At 49.0% G+C, this 25,030-nt stretch overlaps 1 protein-coding gene across 4 annotated transcripts; it reads left to right on the top strand.

The window, feature by feature from the left end:
• The first annotated feature begins 329 nt into the window (after window positions 1-329).
• BEND3 (BEN domain containing 3) lies at window positions 330-24,305 on the top strand. Of its 4 annotated transcripts, none has more exons than XR_010308152.1 (4): window positions 330-542; window positions 11,600-11,823; window positions 17,136-20,077; window positions 24,131-24,305. XR_010308152.1 is itself a non-coding variant. In XM_064170106.1 (4 exons), the coding sequence occupies exons 2-4, from the start codon at window positions 11,149-11,151 to the stop codon at window positions 19,386-19,388; spliced, it is 2,511 nt and encodes an 836-aa protein (XP_064026176.1). In that variant the 5' UTR covers window positions 454-542; window positions 11,138-11,148; the 3' UTR covers window positions 19,389-21,023. The 4 variants fall into 4 exon arrangements, 3 of the variants coding, with proteins under 3 accessions (XP_064026174.1, XP_064026176.1, XP_064026177.1); XM_064170106.1 differs by lacking the exon at window positions 24,131-24,305 and adding an exon at window positions 11,138-11,182 and having other exon boundaries at window positions 454-542; window positions 17,136-21,023; XM_064170107.1 differs by lacking the exons at window positions 330-542; window positions 24,131-24,305 and adding exons at window positions 1,812-2,656; window positions 11,138-11,182 and having other exon boundaries at window positions 17,136-21,023.
• Window positions 24,306-25,030: the final 725 nt, after the last annotated feature.

The raw sequence follows: 25,030 nt of genomic DNA, 5'->3' as shown, positions 1-25,030 counted from the left end.
ACGTGCCGCCATCTCCGGCTCGGAGCCGGTCCCCGTCGCCCCCCGCTCGCGTCCCCGAGCTGTGTGTCCCCACGTGCGGCCGTGGCCGCCGCGCTGCCCGCGGGTGTCGGGGGACAGAAAAGGGACATCGCAGCGCAGGCGGTGCCCAGCCGTAGGGGGGGGGGGAAGGGCTGGCAGCGCGGCGCCGAGTGGGCGGCGGGGGCGGAGGGGTCTCCAGTGGGAACCGCGCGTCCCCAGTGGCAGCGCCGGAGAGGGCGAGGGGTGGGGAAGGAGGGGGAGGGGGGAGAGCGGCCTGCTCCTCCCCCCTCCCCTCCCGCCTCTGCCCCTGCCCCGGGGCGGCGGGTGGCGCTGGCCGCGGCGGCTCGGGGCTCAGTGTCCTTGTGCGGAAATGACACACGGTCCCGTCACGTCACGCGAGAGCGCAGCGCGCGGACCCTCGCACACAAAGAGCGGGGGGGGGGGGGAACGCGGGCACCAGCCTCGGCCGCTCCAGCCGCCCCCCCCGCCGGCCCGGGGCTCCCGCGCCCCCGCGCTCAGCCGAGGTAAGTCCCGCTGCTCGCCGCTCGTCGGCGGGAGGGGTGCCGCTTTCAGACAGCCCTCGGCGGGGAGCGCCGCCCCGGTGGGTAGGGGAGGAATGGGGACGGCGGAGCTGGGGGCGCACCAGCGAGAGCGCTGGGGAGCGGGAGGCGCGGGCCCAGCCCCTCCTCCCGCCGGCGGCTTGGGGGCCCCCCCGCCATCGCCACCGCTCTCCTTCGCGTTTCCCCCCGCCTCCCCACGCCGCCGCGGGGCGCGGGCTGCCGAGGACGGGGGACTCTTTGTTCGTTGCGTGGAACGTTGCTATGGCGCGGGGCGCGCCCGGACCGGCTGCCTCCATCTGCGGGGCGAGGTGGGGGGGCGGAAGGAAGAGGCGGAGGAGGAGAGGGGAGAGTGGAACGGTCACGCCGCCGTCACCTCCAGCCTCACCTTATCCCCTCCCCCTCCCCGCCTCCCCCCGCGCCGGCCACATAGATCCGCCCGGGCAGGGTTCGGACCGGAAGCACCAACCGCCGCCGCCGCCGCCTCGGGCTCGTGGGTCTGACCGCGGAAGCGGCCCCGGCCGCCGCGTGCGGGGCGCGCGGGGCGTCCTCGCCGCAGCCTCCGCCCCCCCCGGGCGGGGCCTCGCCGCCGCGCCGCGCTCACACGTGGCGGCCGCCGCTGCCGCCGCCCCGCCGCGGGGAGCCGTGGAGCTGCAGGGGGCGGAAGGGCAGCCTCGGCGGTGCGGTGCGGTGCGGTGCGGTGCGGTGCGGGCAGTACCCCGGCAGCCGGTACCGTCTTCCTCGTGACCCTCTGTGCTGCAGCTCCGCCCCCGCCCTCACGCCGAGGCGCCGCGCGGTGGGGCAGCGTGGGGCCACAGCGGGGCTGGGGGCAAGCTCCGGCTTGGTACAAGTGTTGGCAGTAGCTCGAGTGGTGATGCTGGGGTTCTGGAGGGGTCGTGTGCTGAGGGGACTGGAGAAGACCAGCACGGGGGGACGGCCGCCTCTGCCCGGTTTGCCCACTGCCTCCTCTCTGTTTGCCTTCTGCGCTGTTCTGCCTCTGCCCAGTTCACCCACTGCCTCCTCTCATTTTGCCTTCTGCCTCTGCCCAGCTCGTCCTCTGCCCAATCCACCCACCGCCTCTGCCCAGTTCACCCTCCGCCTGGTTTGCCCACTGCCTCCTCTCTGTTTGCCTTCTGCGCTGTTCTGCCTCTGCACAGTTCACCCACTGCCTCCTCTCAGTTCGCCTTCTGCGCTGTTCTGCCTCTGCACAGTTCACCCACCGCCTCCTCTCAGTTCACCCACTGCCTCCTCTCAGTTCAACCACTGCCTCTGCCCAGTTCACCCACTGCCTCCTCTCATTTTGCCTTCTGCCTCTGCCCAGCTCGTCCTCTGCCCAATCCACCCACCGCCTCTGCCCAGTTCACCCTCCGCCTGGTTTGCCCGCTGCCCTCTGCCCAGCTCGCCCGCTGCCCGTGCCCGGTTTGCCCGCTGCCTGTGCCCGGTTTGCCCGCTGCCTCTACCCTACTTTTCCCTGCGCTGTGTCCACACAACCTTTTGTAAATAGAAGGGAACAAACTCTGAACCAGCAGAATGCGAGCCGGCGGCGGGCCAGCAGCCATGTGACAGCTTCCACAGAGCCTTGACGCAGTCCCGGAGCTTTTTGGATTGAAGTTGGGAGGTAGAGTTTGTTGCTGCCACCTATTAAAAACCAGGGTATGCCCAGCCCCTAGGGCAGAGACATTTAAGCAGGGAAAGAACAACCTTTTCTCTGCGTCTGGCTGATACCTAGTCATCAGATGATGAGTTTATGTGGCTGACTGCAGCTGTGTAAAACAAAGAGTTGCCAATATACGTTGGTGCGTTTTCCTTTTCTCTCCCTTTAAATCGAACCCAGCCCTGGACCAATGTCACTTTGTATTTTTGCTAAGTGTTTTCCTAGCTTAGGTGAGCCCAGAGGATAAAAATGAAGGGGAGTCGATTGCAGTTTGGAGGAGGTTTTTAATTGTCCGTTTCCTCATTTCAAAAGAATGAGGAGAGAGAGAAGGAAGCATTGAGGAAGGCAAAGTGTTCCTAATGGACCAGGGGAAGACACCTAACTGAAGCAAAACGGAATTGACACATTAATGCTGGCAATAAACTGGGTTAGTATTTTACCGACTGCTTCAGATGGACTGGGGGGAGAGGTAGCTTTAGAAAAGTTCAGCAACTTGTGGGAAAACTGAGAAGAGTGATTTTATTTAGTTAGGTTTTTTTTACAACTGAAACTGCATCTGCAGATGTAACTAAAATGAAATGAAAAGAAGGACCCAAATTGAGAACATGCCCTGAAAAAGTCCTATTGGCAACATGCCTTCTTTGCAGGCTCTCTACAGTGAAGGCTTGAGGCTTCCTGTCCTCCTCCACATGGCAGCAAAGGAGGTTTTCAAACTATGTTAAGTATAGGGATTTTATTGTCCATAAAGGGCAATGCTTCCAACTACATCTGCTGGTGCTTTTAAAAAGACTTCTCTTCCCCCTGTCATCATTTTAGAACTTGTTTAACATGCATTTATAGTTGGAACATGATTGTAACCTTGGAGTACTGTTTTCTGAGGTATTTAATGTTTCAAATGTCAGCGTTGCATGTCAGGAATAAATTTGACTCCCAAACTCCACTCGTGTTGCTGGCAGCAGCAGCAGTCTGCTTGCAAAACTGGTAGAACAGAAAGCATCTGCTTTTAGTAGTCTTTATAATGTTTGGTTAACTGGGGCAAAATTCTTCTTTCACAGTTGCTTTAAGATGGGGAGAGTCAATATGAGGTCAGTTATCTTTGGGTCTTTCAATTTAGGTGCTTTCAGTTATCAGACTTCCCCAACCTGCTGCTTTTTTGAGTTACTTCCCAAGCCTCTTCAAAATTCTCCTCGTGGAACTCACAAGTTGGAAGGAAACTTGAGTGAAGATGTCCAAACTAGGCAGGTGCACAGATCAAATCATAGAATCATAGAATCAACCAGGTTGGAAGACACCTCCAAGCTCATCCAGTCCAACCTATCCCCCAGCCCTATCCAGTCAACCAGACCATGGCACCAAGTGCCTCATCCAGTCTTTTCTTGAAGACCTCCAGGGATGGTGACTCCACCACCTCCCCAGGCAGCCCATTCCAATGGGAAATCACTGTGAAGACTTCCTCCTAACATCCAGCCTATACTTTCCCCAGCACAACTTGAGACTATGTCCCCTTGTTCTATTGCTGGTTGCCTGGGAGAAGAGGCCACCCCCACAGCACAAATTTCCCCCCTCCCTCCCCACTTTCTGTCTCTTCCAGGTGTATCTCTACCATTAGTAATTACTGTTTCAGGCAGCATCCTGACAGTGATGCTTTTGAGTTACTTCTTGCTCTGAACGTCGTAGCAATGAGCGTGGTGATGAGTTTGTCAGCAGTAGAGGGATACATAAGTAGAAAGTAAAAATATTAATGTAAAAAAAACCCAAACCAAACAGAAACGGGGGGGGGGGGGGGAGGCATGGATTAATTTGTTTTATTGAGGCAGCCTTGTTAAAACTGTGTAGTATTTCGAGTCAGATCAGTGGCCCATGGAGCTGAGCAGAGGGCAGACGTTGCCTGTAAGGAATACATTTCAAGGCTCGGTTTTGGGAGTGGGGCTTGTGTGCAGTTCAGTCGAACTGAATTGGAGTTGCATTGTTTTCTTACAAATTGAAGGAATCAAATGTGCCCTGAGGATAATTGCAATACTGGGATTATTGAACCCAGTGCCACGGCTAGGGAGGAAAAGCTGCAGATTCCTTGGCTCCTAGAGCGGAGCCCAGAACTCGGAGTTCTCAGGGCTGGCTTCTGCAGCCCAGCAGGAGAGCGCTTGGGAAGCAGCATTGCACCCTGAGTAGGAGGCGGCTCCCGGGCAGCCTGAGCCTGCTTCCAGCCCTGTCTCCTCCCGGGACTGCAGAACGGCTGTTTGCTCTCCCTCTTGTGAAGCATTATGCAGGAATTGTTTTTCTAAAGCATGATGAGGGACGGTATTTTGTGCCATCGGTGGGCAGTTAAAGCACTGCGTGACAGGACTGCTTCCACCCACACCTGCTTTTAGGACATGGGCATCCCTTGGGAAGCATCTGCTGCTTGCTGTGTTTATCCACTCTGTGTTTCTAAGGAAATAGAGACCCAGGAACGGGGAGCAGGGCGCCAGACACTGGACTGTCTGGGGAGTGTCTTAACCACTGGACTGATTAATCACATCACTTGCTGAGGGTGAGCAGACACACAGCAGTTTTGGCTGGCTCGGGGTAGTCCACGCTAGGTCTGTGGCATAATGGACTGAAGTTGTGTGCACAAGTCCTGTTGCATGAAGGCATGTGTGAGAGGAGGTGCTGCTTTCAGCTGTTCAACAGCAGCTCAAGGGATGAATCTTGTCAGATTGAGCCACTTTGCTCTCATTAGAACATCATCTTTTTAGGTATGCCCCTTACTTATTTGACTGCATTAGGTTGCCTTATTTATTTGGCTTTATTGGGTTACCAGTGCTCTAAGAGCAGTGCTGTATCTTCCACTGAAGGCAAGGGAATTGACCAGTTTATTCCACACCTGTTAAACATATTTAATGTTCCCAGCAAACAGGTGTCATATTTTTGACCAAAATGTAAAGCACAGATCAATTCTTCAGAAGCCAACAGCACTTGAGCAGAATCCTTCTCCTCGAAGCCTCAGAGTTTTGTGTATGAAGCAATGTATCATCCTGAGGCTTCAGAAGGAATCCATTTAATCCACAGTGTCTACCTTCTGTGTTTTTCATGTTCTTAGAGTCAGTACTGGGCGACTGGGGACATTCCCTCACAGGCTCACAGGATGTTAGAGGTTGGGAGGGACCCAAGGAGACCATTGAGTCCAACCTCCCTGCCAGAGCAGGACAATCCTATCTAACACAGGTCACAGAGGAACACATCCAGACAGGCCTTGAAAGGCTCCAGAGAAGGAGAAGTCTGCTGTCTACAACTACCTGAGGGGTGGTTGTGGCCAGGAGGAGGTTGCTTTCTTCTCTCAGGTAGCCAGCACCAGAATGAGAGGACACAGCCTCAAGCTACGCCAGGGGAAATTTAGGCTGGAGGTCAGGAGAAAGTTCTTCACTGAGAGAGTCATTGGACACTGGAATGGGCTGCCTGGGGAGGTGGTGGAGTTGCCGTCCCTGGAGCTGTTCAAGGCAGGATTGGACGTGGCACTTGGTGCCATGGTCTGGCCTTGAGGTCTGTGGTAAAGGGTTGGACTTGATGATCTGTGAGGTCTCTTCCAAACTTGGTGATACTCTGATATTGAGATACTGTGAAGTCTCCTTCCAGTGTTCAAGAAGGTGCTAAAACATCTGTTGGGCTGATGTGCATTCGAGAAGCAGCATCTATGTATTTAGCATCCATTCATGACCTGAGCAGTGCAGTGTTGTGCAAGCAATTAAATTAGAAGTAGCAAACCTCTCTATAACTGCTATCAGGCATTCGTATTGTATGAGAGGATATTAGTTGAGATAATGATTCATTTACAGGCATAATTATCATTAGCATTATGAAATCAGTGTGGATTTCCACATCCAGCATGCATACACTTATACTTTTCTACATGGTTTTCAGGTGATTGTTTTCCTTCAGTTGTTGGAACATAGAGAGTTAGAAGAGTAAAGAGCTGATTTTTTAGTGATGAACGACAAAACAAGAGGGTTTTTTTAACTTTTGAGCAGCAAAACAACAGTTTGTTTCTATTTGTATTTTTGTAGAGTGTTATTGTTGTTATTATTGATATTATTAATGTTGTTATTGTTGATATTGATCACAGGATGTCAGGGTTTAGAGGGGATCCAGAGATCATCCAGTCCAGCCCCCCTGCCACAGCAGGACCATAGAATCTAGCTCAGGTCACACAGGAACACATCCAGACAGGCCTTGAAAAGCTCCAGGGAAGGAGGCTCCACAACCTCCCTGGAGAGCCTGTGCCAGTGCTCTGGGACTCTTACAGTAAAGAAGTCTCCCCTTGTGTTGAGGTGGAACCTCCTGTGCTGCAGCTTCCATCCATTGCTCCTCAGGCAGCAGTGAGCAGAGCCTGTCCCCCCCTCCTGACCCCCAGCCCTCAGATGTTTATAAACATTGATTCAATCCCCTCTCAGTCTTCTCCTGTCCAGACTAAGCAGCCCCAGGTCCCTCAGCCTCTCCTCATCAGGCAGTGCTCCAGTCCCCACTGATGATAATTAATTAGTTATATTTAGTATTCTGTTATTGATATAGCTATTATTGCTATTGATATTATTACTACTACTATTCTTGTTATTACTATTATTAGTATGCCAGTCCAGGTGGAAATACAAAATGTTTCAGGTAAAATGCAGACCTCCAGGTGCTTAGGCTACAGCCTCAATCAAATCAGTTAGGATCAGGATCTGGCCCTTGCTCATAGCTGCTGTTGTAGGTGGTTGGTGCAGTTTGGGATCCTCCATGCAGATCTCCTCTTTGCCAGAAAATATCATTTACTGCCGTGTCCACCTGTAGCCCAGCAGGGCAGGTCTGCCAAGGCTGGTGGCTCTGCCAGTCACGCCGGCAGCCCTGGGCTCCCAGCTCCAGCACAGGGTGTTCACTCCTTCCTAGAACTAGCCAAATGCTGTCCTATAGATAGCATTGCCTCGGTGTTGGGCTGAGGGTGATAAATGTATGTATCTTGTGTTTGGAAGCAGGCCTGTAAGGTAGGAATTGAATGTGTTTGTGTGCTCAGCATGAAGAGGAACAACTGCCAAGTTGTGTGCTTTACTGAATGCATTTCTTGCTCAGTTGCTTTTTGCACTGTTTCATCCCAAGTTCTTCCAGGTGGTTTTTTTTTTCACTCCAGCTTTGTTTGCTCTCACAATCTGGGCCAGAATGCTCCCTCAAACCAGATTTGGGCTCTGCTGCCTCTTCTGCAGGGGCAACGATTGTTATTCCCTAAGTACTGATATACTGAAAGCAGCATTTTAAAGAACCTGAAATGGTTGATCTATAGCAGACTTTGAACAAAAGAAGCCCCTGACAGTTAACCTTGCATCAGCATGCAAGGACATGCTCACCCACACAGCCTTTCCCCCTTCCTATAGCCCCTGATTTCCTATGGAAGCAATGATAAAACTGTGCTGTGTCTGCTCACTGCTTGCTTTTGAGTCCACTGCTACTCAGTCTCAGAGCAGGATGGTCAATGATAAATTCCATGCACTGGTTGAACCAAGGAAATGTCTTGCTGGTGTGAGAGAGAGATTTTAATTCCTCCTTCCCACCTCAAACCTTGTGTGTGCTGCAGAGCTGGGCACAGTTGCATGCCTTGCCCTTTGTGCCACTGAATTAGAGGGAAAGTAACCCAGCAAAGAAAGAAGTGAATTGTTTTCTGTCAGCTTAGCAAGCTGGAGAAGCTCACTGAAGGGTAAGGTGGGCACCCATGCTTGACTGGGGGAGCAGGTGGGACTAGGAGGCAAGAAATCAGAGGGACAGTCAAATCCTGTCTACAGACAAGAGCTGTTGTAGCTGCTTCAGGCTCACTTAGTACCTCAGTTCTTACACATCTCACAAAGACAAAACCAGATAAGGAGACAGCTTACTGGAGCTCCCAAAAAGGAAAAGCTTGAAGCTCATGCTTTGTTGGCCACCAGAGAATTCAGATGTGAAACCCACTCTTCCATGGCCTCCTTGGTTCCCATGCTGGGTTGGACTCTTTGATTTTAATTGTATTCTGGCAGCTTAAAAATAATCCAAATGGTAACATTTTGTTTCAGGTCTGTGATGAGTGTAGATTTTAATGTTGTTTGACCTGAGTTTGGCATAGCTTTGGTGTTCCTGGTGTTACCTCCTTTAGGAAATTAATTGTCAACCAGGGCATGTGCTTTGCTCTATTCTTCACTTGTTTTCCCACCCCCAGTTTTAAAGTGTGGCTGTTCAGATCCTCATTTATCTTCTCCTTCCAGTGTGCTTCTCTTCTGTCAGAGGAATTCTCCTAAGGCATTTTTCCTATTGGAATAGCAGGAACAGCAAGAGCTAGAAAGAGAATATATCTCCCTGTATCCCTCCTCAAGTATTTTGTGCCACCTTTATAGACCTTTCTGGCTCTTTGTTTAGCATCTTTTAGTGTTCATACAATCATAGAATTAACCAGGTTGGAAGAGACCTCCAAGATCATCCAGTCCAACCTAGCACCCAGCCCTGGCCAATCAACCAGACCATGGCACTAAGTGCCCCAGCCAGGCTTGGCTTCAGCACCTCCAGGCATGGCCACTCCACCACCTCCCTGGGCAGCCCATTCCAATGCCAATCACTCTCTCTGCCAGGAACTTCCTCCTCACATCCACCCTAGACCTGCCCTGGCACAGCTTGAGCCTCTGTCCCCTTCTGCTGCTGCTGGGTGCCTGGCAGAAGAGACCAACCCCACCTGGCTACAACCTCCCTTCAGGTAGCTGCAGACAGCAATGAGGTCTGCCCTGAGCCTCCTCTGCTGCAGGCTGCACACCTCCAGCTCCCTCAGCCTCTCCTCACAGGGCTGTGCTCCAGGCCCCTCCCCAGCTTTGGCGCCCTCCTGTGGACACCTTCCAGCATCTCAACATCTCTCTTGAATTGAGGAGCCCAGAACTGGACACAGCACTCAAGGTGTGGCCTGAGCAGTGCTGAGTACAGGGGCAGAATAACTTCCCTTGTGCTGCTGGCCACACTGTGTTGTGCTGTGATGGAGCAGTCTGGGATTTTCTGGAAAACCACTTTGATTCCCATTACAGAACATTCTGTTGTGACATTGGTCGATTTTCCTGCTGTCACCTCAAGCAAACAGACGAAGCCTCTGTGGCACCTTTCTTGAGCACTGGCATACATTGACCTTGCACCACATCCCTAAGTGTGGTGTAGTGTAAGAAAGATCTTCAGTGTCTCTGGGATAGTGAGGGCAAAACACCAGCATTTAGTACTGGCTGTGTTTGTTAAGCCCCAAGGGAGCTTTGTGAGGATGCTGCATGGAGTACTCTGTCCTAGGATTTTTGCTGAAGAGCTGTAGTGACTGTGCCTGCATCCATAATTGCTGTTGGGTTAGGAAGGTGTAGTAGTCACCCTCACCAGTGCTCATCAGCTGGTTTGGAAGCTGCTGTGGGCCACTTAGTTTCATGCTGTTATTTCCCTGCAGAGTTGGTGGAAGTTTAAGTGATGAGAGTACTGCTAAACTGGCATTGTCTGTATATGGGTCAGCTCACAGGTGCACGTCTTGAAACAGGGAATTATGACGGGTAGAAGGAGTAGATAGCTGAGGGTTTGTAGCAGCTCCTGAGCAGCTGAGAGAGGCTTCTTCTGGTGACACGGTGCTTAAGACAATCTCACATTATCCTCCTGAAGATGCCCATTATAAGGCTGTGCATAGGGGGGCATGCTGAAGATCACACAGAAGCACAGGTTGCCAGCTTGGCAGGGACCCCAAGGATCATCTGGACCAACCTTTGTAGGTGATAGCGTAGTTGAAACGAGCTTGGCCCAGCACTCTGTCAAGCTGAGCCTTAAGACTGTCCAGGGGAAGGGTATTTTGGCTGCTGGAGAGGCCCAGAATGAGCTGCTTTTATAACTCCAAGCATTTTTTGGTCCTTGTGTGCTACCAATTCCAGTGTAATCATACAGCATCCCGCCCAGAGTGGGATCTCAGGTTTGACATCAACAGCTATTAGTTGCTGGTGAAGAAAACTTCATAGCTACACAACATCCAAATGTTTGGAGGTTTTTAAGAGTATTTTGGGATAAAAAAAATTACAAGACTATTTAACATTATGCAGAAGAGAGGTAGAGACTTATGTTTTCCTCCAAAACACAATCTCTGTCTCTTTCTCTCCTCATCTCTCTTCGTTTTCATTACAGTTCCTGCTCCTGGGCTGTAGGTACATCATCAAATAATTGGTTTTGCTCACTTGCTCCTGCCCACAAGTAACCTGCAAATTTAGTTTGCAAGGAAACAGAAACACAGCTGAGCCTTTTTGCTGGAGAAGTGATGCTAACTAAAGTCCTGCTAGAATAATGCATAGATTTGGGGTTCTTTCCAGAAAAGTAGTCCTGCATTCTTCAGACACTGGCAGAAAAAGCACTTTCTGTCCGTCTGCAGATTGCTCTGATATCAAAAGATCAAGCAGATTGCTGCTTGATATCAAAAGAGCAAGGATTTTCAAATCAAAGCTGACTCCAGCATGTGTATTGTGCATCATGATTGGTTTTTCTTCTGTGGTGGCTTCAGGTCCCCCCCAGTGACAAGAGAAAAACATTTGTCACTAACAAGAATGAGTGACTTGGTAGAGGATGGAGAGTTTAACATTTCCAAGATGCAAGTTTAGAATAAATTTTACTCTTCTCCATACCAGAAAAAGACTCAGAGCTCCAAACACCTGTCTAGCTGTCCTGTATTTGTCTGCAGTAGAGTTTGCATGTTGCCAGGTCTGTAGATGGCCATGAAGTGTACTGGAAAAAGCTAAATATTGCCAAGTGTTCAGAGTGGAAATTATCTGTGAGCTTTTAGTGCCCACTGGCTCTAGATAAGAAGTAATTATAAAAGCAGATGTAGGTATTTCCTGATTCCAGAACACACTGATACTTACTTTTGTGGTTTTCTTTTGTTCCTTAGTGAGATAGAAGATGAATTCAGCTGAAATCACTGATGATGATGAAGGTAAAGATGTTATACTTTGTTGAATGAAAGCCTTTGTAACCTGATACAGAATCAAGTCAAGTTCCATGGATGGTTTTTAAACAGCTATCTAAAATACACCATTATCTTTGTTATTCATTATAGTTCCTGCTCTACATCCTTCCTCCCTGTCAAAAAAAAAATCCTCCTACTGTAATTGTTTCACTTTAGGCTCTTGTTTGGGGGAGCAGCTCTCATTTACTGAATGGTTCTAGCGTTGTGAAAACTTGACTTTGGGGTGGCATCAGCACCCAGTTAGCATACAAGTCATAAAACCTCCAACTGTGTTCTTTGAAACGCATTGTCATGGAGCTAATTAAACCACAAAAGATGTGCTTGAAGGGTGTCATGGTTTGCTGGAGAGAGTGCTTGATCCTTCTCAACCTTCTCTTTTCCCAGTAAAATCCACTACGAAAACTACTGTGAAAGTAGAAACGGAAAATGAAGATGAAGCCCTGGACTGCTCAGTGACATCCAGATCTGCTGAGAAGCACTCACTGGATGGCACAGTGACTTGCCTACAGGATTCCAGCAAAAGGAAACAGACCTCTCTTGGCTGTGATGGCTCAGGGAGCCAGCAAGATGTCTTACCCAGCGTGAAGAAAAGACGCTTTGCACAAGAGGTGACTCCTCTACGCCTGACTCTGGGGTTTGGCTGTCGGTGTTTCGCAGGCTGCTGCAAGCAAAGTGCAAGTCCTTCGACTAGGTTTGCAGTAGCAACGAGTTTTGAGGCAAACACAGCTATTCTGAACCCAGTTTGTAGGCATTACTTGTCTTTACACAACAGGGGAGCAATCATAGATGTGAAATGCAGCTGTAGGTGAAGCCTGGGTTTGGGCTTTGTCAGAGAGTGTAAGAGCAGGGAGTGGTTTGGATCTAGATGTTAGGAAGGAGTTCTTGACAGTGAAGGTGGTGAGACACTGGAACAGGCTGCCCAGGGAGGTTGTGGATGCTCCTTCCTTGGAGATGTTCAAGGCCAGGTTGGATGAGGCCTTGAGCAACCTGTTCTAGTGGGAGGTGTCCCTGCCTATGGCAGGGTGTTGGAATGGGGTGAGCTTTGAGGTGTCTTCCAACCTAAACCATTCTATGATATACTGAGTATGGCTCTGGCTACAGTCCCTTTTAGGTCATGCAGTCCTTCAGCTGGATCCTCAGTGCTAGAACCAGGGCTGTAGTTCTGTGGCACAGATTTTGATGTCAGTGAGACAGAGAAAAAAATTCTGCATTGTTTGAAAGAGAAAACTGAGGATGCAGGAGTCTTAAGCATATAGAGCAGAACCTATTACAGCTTCTGCAGCTGCATCCCACTTTTAACAATCCAGATGTTTGCCCAGCCCAGTCTCTTCTGTTGCCTTGTTAGAGAAGTGTTTCACCTCTGTAGCAGCTGGAGATTTTTAATGAGTCATTGCTGAAACTGAGCAAGCTTCTTTTTGCCTTTGTTCTTTGCAGCAGGGAGAGCAGTGAGCATTGCCTCCTCTTCTGCACACAGGAAAATTGGTGTGATGTTGTCCACCCTCAGCCCTTCCTTTCCAAGACTGAACCTCTCTTTTCCTTGCTCTTTTTCAGGAGTCACCTTGGTTTTGGTTTCAGATTCCTGAGAGGGTAGTGTTCAGTGCTGGATAGTCCCATCTCTTCTGACCCCCTCTGGAGCAGTATAATGACCTCCTGTTTTTCTCACTCAGCACTTTATTAAAATAACCTAGATTCAAATTCATCCTCTTTTGAATAACTTCAGACCCTGGGTTATATTTAGTTTATGACCTACTCTAACACACATATCCTTTTCTGCTCTTCTGCTACCTAGCCAGTTACTCCACGTTGTGTTTGTGCATTTCATTTCTCCTTCCAAGTCATAGCTTTCTTCACACTTCTTTTCCTCGCCTGTCAGTTCTCTGACTTCTCCAGGCTGCTTTTTTGGACCTGATTGCCTGCAGTAGGTAGATTTCAATCTTATGACACAGTTTATTTCCACTCCTTTGCTTTTTCTCTTTTTTAACAGTTGTTTTATTTGCATTCAAGTTCTTAAAAGAGCTTCATAACTGTCTCTGAAGTGTGCTTGCTTTGGGTTTTACTCTTTGCCATTGAATGATTTCTTCAATTTAAATTGAAATAAATAACAACTTTGGACTGAGACTATCAGAGGTGGCCCAGTAACAATGATGAAAATTCATTGCTGGCTGACTCCAGTGAGCCAGTGTGGTTAGTTAAATATCCAGCCAGAAATAGTCCTCAATCCTAACAACATTTTTGGGAAGTTAATTACTTTTCCTAGCACCAATATTTTGTTTTAGTCGATGGCTTCACTAACTCTGTTTAAACAGGGGGACACACTTGCATTAATTCACTTCTGAGAACATTGTCCTTCTAAGTGTATTTTTACTGCACATCCCATAGGTCTAAGCAGAACTGTACTTTTAATCTAACTCTTGGGCTGGTGATTGTATTACTAAGTTAATTCCTATCAGAAAATAGTTCTCTTTCTATTTTCTTTCCCTTTTAATTCACTTCATAACCAGAAATCCATTTCCCCTAGTAGTCTTAAAAAAAACTCCACCCAGATACCCAAAATGTAGATTGTAGATGTAGAAAGTAGTTTTAAATGCTTTTTGCTCATATATTTATCCTTCTTTACTCCTATGCCAGAACATTATGCTCTGTATTCTGACAGATATTTAGTCCTTGTTTATTAAGCAGAATCATAGAATTAACCAGGTTGGAAGAGACCTCCAAGATCATCCAGGCCGACCTAGCACCCAGCCCTATCCAGTCAACTAGACTGTGGCACCAAGTGCCTCATCCAGGCTTTTCTTGAACACCCCCAGGGATGGTGACTCCACCACCTCCCTGGACAGTCAATTCCAGTGGCAAATCACTCTCTCTGTGAAGAACTTCCTCCTAACATCCAGCCTGTTAAATTAGGTGGACTTCAGCCCTGAACAGAGCAATAACTAAACAGCTTTTAAAAGTTGGCTTCGAACTCCAGGAGATAAAGTGAGAGACTATTACACAATTCCTTCTGTTGGTGGATGTTTACCAAAATAGAGCATTTTGCAAGGATGCAGGTGGCAGGAAAAGCTGCTGTGCAAAGGTAGTGTAAAGCCTGAGGCTACGCTGAGTCTCCCAGAACAACATTTTGGCTTGGTTTTGGATGGTGCATTAAAACTGAGCATCATAAATGGGGGTGGTGTTACCTACAGTGCTTTGGTGGTCAGAGATTCAGTGGTGCAGGAAAGCTGTTAAAAGAGATTAAATACTAGTTTAGTTGGAGAATTTATGGAAAGCCATGTGTTGGTGCTGTTCCCAGATGGAAACTGTGCAAAGAAGAGGTAATTAAAAGCAGGAGGTAAGACAAGGAGAACACATCTGAAACAGAAAACCCTTAAATATCGGCCCCCAAGGATTGTCATCCCTTAGCTGAGCACTCACTGTGGTGTTTCTGAAATGCAGGTGACTGAATGTATCCTACAACCAGACCAAGCCCTGTGAGAGAGCAGAACTTCTGCTGCCATCACAGCAGAGGTCTGCTGCAGCTCCTGAGGCAAAGGCTTCTCCTCCAGACACTGCCTCCGAGACTGAGCATGCAAACTTTCACAGGGCTTACTGACAATGAACTGATGCTGCTTTAATACACAAAGTGCTCTGCCCTGGCTCTGCGTGGGAGGTGTGCACTAATAGAAGTTCCACCCCCTCAACATTGCCAGGGTTGATTATACAGTTAATTAGGGCAAAGGTCCAGCAGGAGCTCTGGCAGGAGCTGACAGATGACTGGTGGCCCACGGCAAGCTGTTTAGCAGAGCAGGAATTGAAGTCTGCACAGGAAGGACTATCTGGGCTGTTCTCTGCGCTGAGTGTTAGCGAGGAGCTGGGTGCTTCCCTTAGCAGGTATCCTTGTATGCCTAGGAAGTGGATTGTCCAGAATTGCACCTGTGCTCTGTTCTCCTCGTCTAACCTGGTGACAGAAATTCGTGATTCAGTCTGGGTCTCTGCCTGGAGAGCAGAGCTGCATTTATTGTCAGGGGAGCTTTTCATGACCTGTTTTCAGGTCATGTCTATTTAGGAGAGCTCCCCTGCTCCTCCACTGGCAATTTTAGGTGGTGTGTGACAACTCCAGTCCCTACAGCTAGGTGGGAACAATGTGGCTCTTGGTCTGCTCGCAGTTTGGTCTCTTTTGTTCTGACGTTTCACAGGTCACAAAGAGCTGATTCAGTTAGGGTTAGCTGATTTGGTATGATTTAATCGTGCCGCTCGCTGGGGTAAAAGTCACCCTGTAACAGCTGATGGTGTTACTGGACTCTGCTTCCTTGCTGTCCTCATAGCAAACGTGCTTTAATGTAATTGGCACCAGAGGGGCAGTCCTCTAGATGAGACCTGGGAGAGAGGTGTCCTGGGCACCACCACAGTTAGGGACTCTGCAGACTGAAAAATGTGTTGCCTTTGCCTTCAGCTTTCATTTTATCATCTCTTCATCTGCACATCTTTGGATGGGAAAACACAAAGTTACATCTGCAGGGTCGTATGGTGCGAATAAGAGCAGAACTTGGAAACACAGCTTCAGTTTCATTAAGTCTGCTTCCTTCCAAAGTTGGAGTGGGAACCAACTTATTCTTTCTGAGCCTTTTTTTGAGTTGAATATATATTACATTAGAAATTGAAAAGTAATTAGATTCATTTTGTCACGGCAGTAAGCTGATGCCAAGCGTGAGTACACGTTGGGACCAGATTAGTTTCACAAGTGGGGCAGTTCTGGTTTGGCTTTTATTTCAGAGAGGAACCTTAATCCAAATTCCTCACTGCAGGACACAGTGAGGGCTTTGCTAGAGTTCAAACTCTCAGCTCAGACTTCAAGTCTCTGCTCCATTTGCTTTAATGATTCAATGCAAATTCCATGGGTTTTATCTAATGAACGTTCTGTGGAACAAGCCAAGCAAACTCTGCTCGCCTCAAATCTCTCCATGTTTCCTCATGTTTGGATTCTCTGGGTTGGATTCTGATCCTGTTGCATCTACTTGCAAAGAATCGTTTGCAATACCCATGGAATTGGAAAAAAAACAACCCCCAGCCCACCCAAGCCCTGAATCTGTGCTGTGAGTTAATGAAAATGCTTCGCTTCCAGTTTCAAGCAGTGAGGAACAGTTAGAAATTACCGAGAACATTAATTCCTTAAGAGCTCATTACTGCCTTTTTATACCAATGATTTAGACAATTAGAAAGCCATGAGTCTGAGCTTCCCTGCCTCCCAGAAATGAAGAAGTCTGAGGCTTCTCTTTGGAAAAAGACAACCCTAAGCTACCCTGCAGTTTGCTTGGAAGTTTGTATCATTTAAATAGAATGCTTCTGAGAAGTTGCAGCCGTCCTTGGGATTTCATGCAGGAGTTGTACACCGATATGAAGCAACCCCTGTGGAAACCTCTCACATCAGAAAGGAGAAACTAAGCAGGATTTTGGTGCCTTACAGCCTTTGTGGTGCTCTCGGAAGCTAACCGAAAAGAGCATTGGAACGCTGCTGGAAGCAGTGGCAAGGTCACAGGACTAGGAGTCAGAAAACTTAGGTTCTATTCTTGGCTCTGTCGCTGACTTGTTGCCACCCAAATTCTCCACAGCCCACAGTCCTCGTGTGCAAGGTGCAGCATAACGATACTTAATCTGGGAGAGTGAACCCTGTGGGTAAAGAGTACTAAGGATTATGATTGAATTTCTATTCCCATGCAGAAAATGGGGGGGGGGTGGTGGAAATCAAATCTTAAATGATACTTTACTGCATTTTAATTCCTTTATTCCTAGGGAATTTATTAATTTTGATGTACTTAGCATACCAAAGTCCTCTGGAGCAGATTTGCCTCTGCATATTTATGTGCCGATGCCTGCTTGAGGGGCACATCCTTAGAGCTGATGTTTTTAAGGCAGCCTTACTAATGCAGTATTTATTCATTCCAAGGGCCCCCTTTCAAACATGAAGAACAGAGACGCTGGCTCACCCACTCAGGGAAACGGCGAGCAGGCAGGCAAGAACAAGAACCCCAACGCCGCCTGGCTCTTGGAAGAAGAACCCTTCAGCGACGTCACCACTCCATCCTACAAAAAGCCTCTCTATGGCATCTCGCACAAAATCACAGAGAAGAAGAACCCAGCAGGAGCTGAGCAGTTTGCTTCTTACGAGCTGTTTGAAAAAGTCAACCCCAGCAGTCCCTCACCTCTCCGCACTTTGAACGACCAACGCAAAAGGGACTCGGCGGCAGCCATCGCCCTAACAGCGGCCGCCGCGGATTCTGACCCCAACATCTACTCTTTGATCCAGAAGATGTTCTACACGCTCAACACCCTCAACACCAACATGACCCAGCTGCACAGTAAAGTCGACCTCTTGTCTCTGGAGGTTAGCAGAATTAAGAAGCAAATCAGTCCAGTGGAGTCAGTTGCAGACTTCAAGCCTCCCCCGGAGTACCAGCTGACGTCCACGGAGCTCAAACAAATCATGGATCAGAGCACGTCGGGAGGGGACTTGGCTTGCCGCTTGCTGGTGCAGCTCTTCCCGGAGCTCTTCAGCGACGACGAGTTCAGCAGAAGCTGCAGCGCCTGCGGCTTCCTCAGCAAAAGGAAGCTGGAGTCTCTTCACCTGCAGCTCATCCGGAACTACGTGGAAGTTTGCTACCCTTCCGTGAAGAACACGGCGGTGTGGCAGGTGGAGTGTTTGCCTCAAGTCAACGATTTTTTCAACAGGTTTTGGGCTCAGAGGGAGATGGAAAACAGTCAGCAGAACATGCAGTCGTCCAGTTTCTACGAGACCGAGCAGGTCGAGTCCTCTCATTTCATGGAGGACAAAGAGCAGGAGGAAGCTTTGTCCCTGGACAGGAGCAGCGCCATCGCCTCGGATTACATGCTGGATGCTCAGGATCTCAATGAATTCTTAGACGAAGCTACCACTCCGGGGGAGTTCTGTGTATTTTTGTTACACAAGTTGTTTCCAGAACTCTTTGACCACAGGAAGTTAGCTGAAAGGTACAGCTGCTTCGGAGACTCGGGGAGGCAGCTGCTGGATCCGCATCGGCTGCAAATAATCCGCAGGTACACTGAGATTTACTTCCCGGACGTGCAGGAGGAAGAAGCTTGGTTGCAGCAGTGCGTCCAGAGGATAAACGACGAGCTGGAAAACGCCTACATGGATGGAAGTGAATGTGACCAGATGAGAGATGACTGCTACGACTCCTCCAGCCTTCCAGATGATGTATCTATCATCAAAGTGGAAGACAGCTTTGAATATGAAAAACCCGGCAGGCGCTCAAAAAAAATTTGGCTGGTGCCCATAGACTTTGACAAACTCGACTTTCCCCCTCCTGATTTTGATGTCCCTGTCCCAGACTACCTGTTGAACAAAGAACAGATCAAAAGTATCTATGAAAGCAGCCTGTCCATAGGCAACTTTGCCTCTCGACTGCTGGTTCTCTTGTTTCCCGAACTGTTCACTCACGAGAACTTGCGGAAGCAGTACAACTGTAGCGGCTCTTTGGGCAAGAAGCAGCTCGACCCCACTAGGATTAAGTTAATTCGCCATTACGTGCAGATACTGTACCCCAGGGCAAAAAACGACAGGGTGTGGACGTTGGAGTTCGTTGGGAAGCTGGACGAGCGGTGCCGGCGAAGGGACACGGAGCAGCGGCGCTCGTACCAGCAGCAGCGCAAGATCCACGTGCCGGGGCCGGAGCGCAGGGAGTTCCTCAGCTACGTCATCAACCCGGAGCGGTTCCGAGAGGAGTTCGAGGGCCCGCCGCTGCCGCCGGAGAGGAGCAGCAAGGACTTCTGCAAGATCCCGCTGGACGAGCTCGTCGTGCCCAATCCAGACTTCCCTGTGCCTTCGCTGTATTTGCTGTCTGATAAGGAGGTAAGAGAGATAGTGCAGCAGAGCCTGTCGGTCGGCAACTTCGCCGCCAGGCTCCTGGTCAGACTCTTCCCCGAGCTCTTCACTCCGGAGAACCTCAGGCTGCAGTACAACCATTCAGGTGCTTGTAACAAAAAACAGCTGGACCCCATCAGGCTGAGACTGATCCGTCACTACGTGGAGGCGGTTTACCCTGTGGAGAAGATGGAGGAAGTGTGGCATTACGAATGTATCCCCAGCATCGACGAGAGGTGCCGGCGGCCCAACAGGAAAAAGTGTGACATACTGAAAAAGGCAAAGAAAGCCAAAAAGTGACAGGCTCCTCCAGTCCCCGAGAGACTTTGACCACTAAGTTATTGTCAGGATTGTGCTTTGGGTTAGGCCGAAGAGCCTGTTGAGAGCTGAGGCTGTTGAGCGCCTGGGACGGTCAGGCGCCGAGTTTGTCGTGGTTTAATGTGTCTGTTGCATCCGTGTGGGCACCACAGCAGTGGGAAGTGGCTTTGCTGCTTTTGGACGTGGTGTCCTGGTTTGGGCCAGCAAAGTGCCAGGCAGCAGCTCGCTCCTCCCGACCCGAATGAGACTGGGAGGAGAAGAGGCAAGAAAAGGCTGGAGGGTGGAGGCAAGGACAGGGAGGGCACACTCAGCAGTTACGGTGGTGGGCAAAAAGCAGATTCAGCTGAGGGAAGCAGCATCAATTTCATTGAAATAGTATTGCTGCCACCAGTTTACCCAGCAGATCTGAGCAGGATGGTGAGAAATAACCCCAGATCTGAAAAAAACAGCTTTCCCCTGCTCCTGCCTTCTCCCAGGCTCAGCTTCACCCCACACGTCTCTACCTCCTCCCCGCACAGTGGCACAAGGGGACAGGGAATGAGGTTGTGGTCAGTTTGTCACACATTATCTCTGACTCTACTTCTTCCTCAGGAAGAGGACTCCTCATGCTCTTCCCCTGCTCCAGTGTGGGTCCCTCTCACAGGAGACAGTCCTCCACAACCTTCTCCAATGTGAGTACTTCCCACGGGACTGCAGCTCCACCTTGGGTCCCTTCTGTGGGCTGCAGTCCTCCCAGTGATGGACTGCTCCAGGATGGGCTTCCCTCAGAGTCATGTCCTTTGGGTGCAGTCACCTGCCCCCGGCCTGGGATCCTCCGTGGGCTGCAGGCATGCATCTGCTGCCGCGTTAACCTCCCTGGGCTGCAGCCATCTCTCCACAGGCCCTTCTCCCTGTCCTTCACTGACACTGCTGTAGGCATAGTTGTTCCTCTCACACCCCACTCCTTTCCTCAGCTCTCTCAAAAACTTTGCCCACCAGGCTTTTTGCCCCTTTAGATATGTTACTGCAGATGCACTGATGGGCTTGTCCTCGGCCAGAGGCCAGCCTGACTTGGAGCTGAAGAAGCTTCTAGAAGATGACAGGAGCCACCTCTGTAGCCCTTCCCTCTCTATCAAATCCCCACCACACAAACCCAGAAAGTGTGGAAGTGCTGAAGCCAGCAGCGATGGAGCTGTCAGTGGCTCTGAGCAGGGTTGTCGCTGGTGCAAACACCAGTGCTGAAACTCTCTTCCTCAGCTCCCTCTTTCTGCAGCTTCCCTTTTTTATCCCTTTCTAATGAAGAAGTGTGGGGTTTTTTAAATCATTGTGCTCTTCAGGGTCAGTTCTGTGTTAGACCCTTAGGAGCAATCTTGTTAGTTAATTTGGAGCTTGAGATTTAAACTTGACTTCTGTTTGAAAGTGCCATGTACATTGGAAATCCTTGGAATGCCAGCCTTGACTTTTGCAGTTCCCTGCAGCTTCAACGTTTGTTTTGTCGTTGATGATGTTGAGGTACTGAAAATAACAACACTGTGGCAAGGATGGGGGCTGAATGGGGTCGTTGGCATTGTTGACTGTTACCCTGGGTTTATTTTAACCCCCCAGAATTAACTGTTGAAGAATTGAGATGTGAACATAGACACTGTGAATGTTTGGTTTTTGGTTAGTTTGGGTTTTTATTTTCCTTACTGGCCTCACAAGCCTCCTTCTGCCCCTCTGGGTTCTCTTTTTCTTTGTCCAGTGTTGCTGCTGCTGTGCCTGAGGGTCACAGAATCAGAGAAACATTCTGGTTGGAAAAGCCCCTCAGGATCACCAGGTCCAACCGAGATCCCTGTTCTACAAAGATCAACCTTAAACCACATCCCCAAGCACCACATCCAAACACATCCAGGGTGGGTGACTCCACCACCTCCCTGAGCAGCTCCTTCCAGTGCCTGACCACCCTTGCTTGGAAAAAAAATCCTCCTGCCCAGTCTCAGCTTGAGGCCATTGCCTCTTCTTCTGTCACTACTCACCTGTGAGAAGAGACCAGCAGCAGCCTCTGCTCAGTGTCCCTTCATGTAGCTGTAGGCAGCCATGAGGTCTCCCCTCAGCCTTCTCTTTTTCAAACTAACCAGCCCCAGCTCCCTTGTAAGATTCATTCTCCAGGCCCTTCTCCAGCTGCCTTGCCCTCATCTGGACCTGCTCCAGCACCTCAGTGTCCCTCCTGTACTGAGGTGCCCCAGAATGAACACAGCACTGGAGATGTGGCCTCACCAGAGCAGAGTACAAGAGGACAATCACCTCCCTGTCCCTGCTGGACACAGCATTTCTGATCCCAGCCAGGATGCCATTGGCTTTCTTTGCCACCTGGGCACACTGCTTGCTCATATTGAGTTACAACCCCCAGGTCCATTTCTGCCAGTCAGCTCTCTGGTCACACTGCCCCAGGCCTGTAGCATTGCTTGGGGTTGTTGTGACCCAAGTGCAGGACCTGGCATTTGGCCTTATTGAAGCTCATGCCATTGACATTGGCCATGGATCCAACCTATCCAAGTCCCTCTTTAGAGCCTCCCTACCCTCCTGCAGATCAGCACTGCCACCCAACTTGGTGCCATCTGCAAACACTTTGTGTCTTCATCAAGGTCATCAATAAAGATGTTAATCAGAAGTGGTCCCAACGCTGAGCCCTGGGGGACACCGCTTGTGCCTGGCCACCAGCTGGATTTAACTCCACTCACCACCCTTTGGGCCCTTTTGTCCAGCAGTGCTTTATCCAGCAGAGCTGTGCCTGTCCAAGCCATGAGTTTGGCCCCAAGAATTCTGTGGGGAGCAGTGTCAAAGTCTTTTTGGATGTCTAGGCAGGCAATACCCACAGCTGTTCCCTCACCCAGCAGCTGGGTCATCTTGTCATAGAAGGAGATCAGGTTGGTCAGGCAGGACCTGCCCTTCATGAACCCCTGCTAACTGGGCCTGCTCCCCTGGTTGTTCTCCATATGGCATGGAATAGTCCTTGAGATGCTCTGCTCCATTGCCTTCCCTGGCACTGAGGGCACACTGGCCCATCTGTAGTTCCTGGATCCTCCTTCCTTTCTTGTAGATAGGTGTCACATTTGCTCCCCTGTCAGGATGGCAGAGTAAAGCCAGCAGGACAGACCCTACCCCCTTGGAGTGCTTTGCCATCACTTGCTGGCTGCTCATTTCTAGAACTAACAATGACAACAAGGAAGACCTAAAACCAGAACTCATAATAAAACTACTCTTGATGAAAATGATGATTCCAAAGGTTTCCAGTGTGCACTTTGAGTCTTGTAGACAAAAAGTGTGTGCAAAGACTGAGCTCCTGCTGGAGCTGAGTGTTCCAGGGTCCCCGTGGCTGAGCTGTGCTAACATCACCCATTCTTTGTGTGAATGCAGCAGCAGCTGGATGTTTTGGGTGCAGGGATAAGAACTCCTCCCTCCCTTTGCCAAATTGATTTAGTGTAATTAGTAGCTATCTGGAGGCATAACTCTGTGTGTGTGTAACTTAGGTTCATACAGTCAAGCTTGCATCATGGTTGAGTGTAACAAAGCCCACCCAGAAGCCAATGTGAATTTGCTGTCTGACTCGTCACTGGAGAGTGCTGCTTTAAAACTTGTGATACTGATGGAAACGGTGAGAAAGAGTCAAACATGGATTTTTAGGACAGTGAAAGGTCACTTACTGACCTTCACTGGAACACCTTGGAGCAGTTGCTGATGTTCTTTCTCTGTGGTCCTTTCTTTTTCGTGGTCGTTGTTTACTTAGCTGGGTCATAGCATCAAATTTGAAGTCGGTTCCAGTGTCATTTTCTATTTTAGCATTTGTAAGAAATGATGAAATACTTGAGATATTTTTACTGCAGATGTTTAGAATTTATTCTTAGAGTCCTGTTGATCCTTTTGAAAGCAAAGCCTCTTTTGTTTTGTTTTTTTTTCCTGATGGCAAGAACTAGTAAAAGTATTAGGTTAAATTGGGAGTAACTCGTCATAGATGGTAGCATTTGCTCATTATCCCTCCCCACCTGCTAGCAACATCCTCAAAGAATGTATGAAGAAAGGAATGAATGTACTAAAGAACACACTGAGAACTGTTTTATATCCACTTAAATGTTTTCCTGTTGGTTTAAATAGTAGCAGGCCGTGCACAAAGATGGACTATCAAAGCAAATCTGCCTGTAGTAAAACAAAACAAACGTTTTACCAAAGAGGAGAAAACACAACTCTAACCCTGATACCACAATGGCTGCATCTTCATTCCAGGGCATCAAGTTAGCAAATTGAATGTATCAGAAACTTTCTCTTGCCACCTGGCACTTCTGTGATTGACTTTTTTCTTTTTACCATGCACTTTTACGGGAGATAAGCGACAGAGAAATGTTAACAGCTGCTGGTTGCTGTGAGTGGCTGGCCAGAAGGTAAGAAGTGCAGTTCTGTTTTCTTATCTTGCAGCCATGCACGGTTAACCACTTGGTGACATTCAAGTTCCCAGCAGAATCTGGTCTGTGATGAACTTCTCTGCACCTGACAGATGTTGTAGCTAGCTAGCATGCAGATTTGAGGCATACTGCAGATGCTGACAGTCCAAAACTTACTTTGTGCTCCTGATGCTTAACCAAGGAGCGAAAGAAACAAATTTCACCTTCTAAAACTCTTTTTTTTTCTGACAGTGGGTATAGAAAGGTTTTCATTGGGTTTTGTCTCCTGCCTAATTGCTGCATACATTCCTTTTATCTCGCTCTTCACAGCCCTTTGGCGATGCGTTTGATTGTATGTTGGAGAACTGACACGGAGGCAATGCAGACGTAGGACTGGTGACACAGTTCACTGATGAGAGCTCTGGCAGTGCATCCGAAGCACAGCCACTTCACCCAGTTGGTCAGTCTTGTAAATAAATTAAAGGTCTACTATTTTCATACAAGAGGAATGTTGTCTGGTGATTGCTTGAGCATGAGCAGGGGTTCCTTTTGCTGTGAAGTCTGTTACTGAGGTCTGAGCTAACCTTCACTAGCTTGAGCAGCGCATGAATGAATGAAGATAGCCTGCTTGGCTGCAGCCCTCCATTAAGGGGCTTTGCCCCTGTCTTTCAGTCTTCTTTTGTTATTTAAAAGGATAAACTTGTCATTTGCTAGGATAGGAAGATTGCTAGCTGGGAAATTGTTACATGGAACACTGACTTTTCTGGGGAGGAGCATTACTTTCTACCTGCTCAACTCTGCTAAGGTGAATATCAAGTTCCTCTCTCTGTTTGCAACTGAAATAGATCAGCTTGGAGGAGCATTGAATAGCCCTTTCCAGCAGTCGTCTGAAAGAAACATGTCCCAACTATCTCTGTGTCTTAAAACTCTCTTAAAACTTAAAGCTTACTAAAAACTCCTTCAGAAGCTGCTGGAGATGTAAACCAGCAGATCAAAAGGGAGATGGATCCTTACTGTGTTCAGCTGGCAGACTCAACAACAAAATGACAAAAGGGAGAGACTTTTACTTGAAGTCGGCCACTTTGTTATGCTGATGTATTACAGCCACCAAAGCCTTTCATGCTCCAGGAACTGTTTGTGACTGGTTTTCCTCCTCTTCGATTTATTTCTAGGTAAGTGTATTTAAATTCCTCGTATATCTCTTTTCAGTCATTGTCTGATACTTCTGTT

This window comes from Pogoniulus pusillus, chromosome 33 (assembly GCF_015220805.1).
Source record: "Pogoniulus pusillus isolate bPogPus1 chromosome 33, bPogPus1.pri, whole genome shotgun sequence".
Classification (NCBI taxonomy): domain Eukaryota; kingdom Metazoa; phylum Chordata; class Aves; order Piciformes; family Lybiidae; genus Pogoniulus; species Pogoniulus pusillus.
Note: the sequence above shows the minus strand (reverse complement) of the source record. Positions and strands in the feature narration are given on the sequence as shown.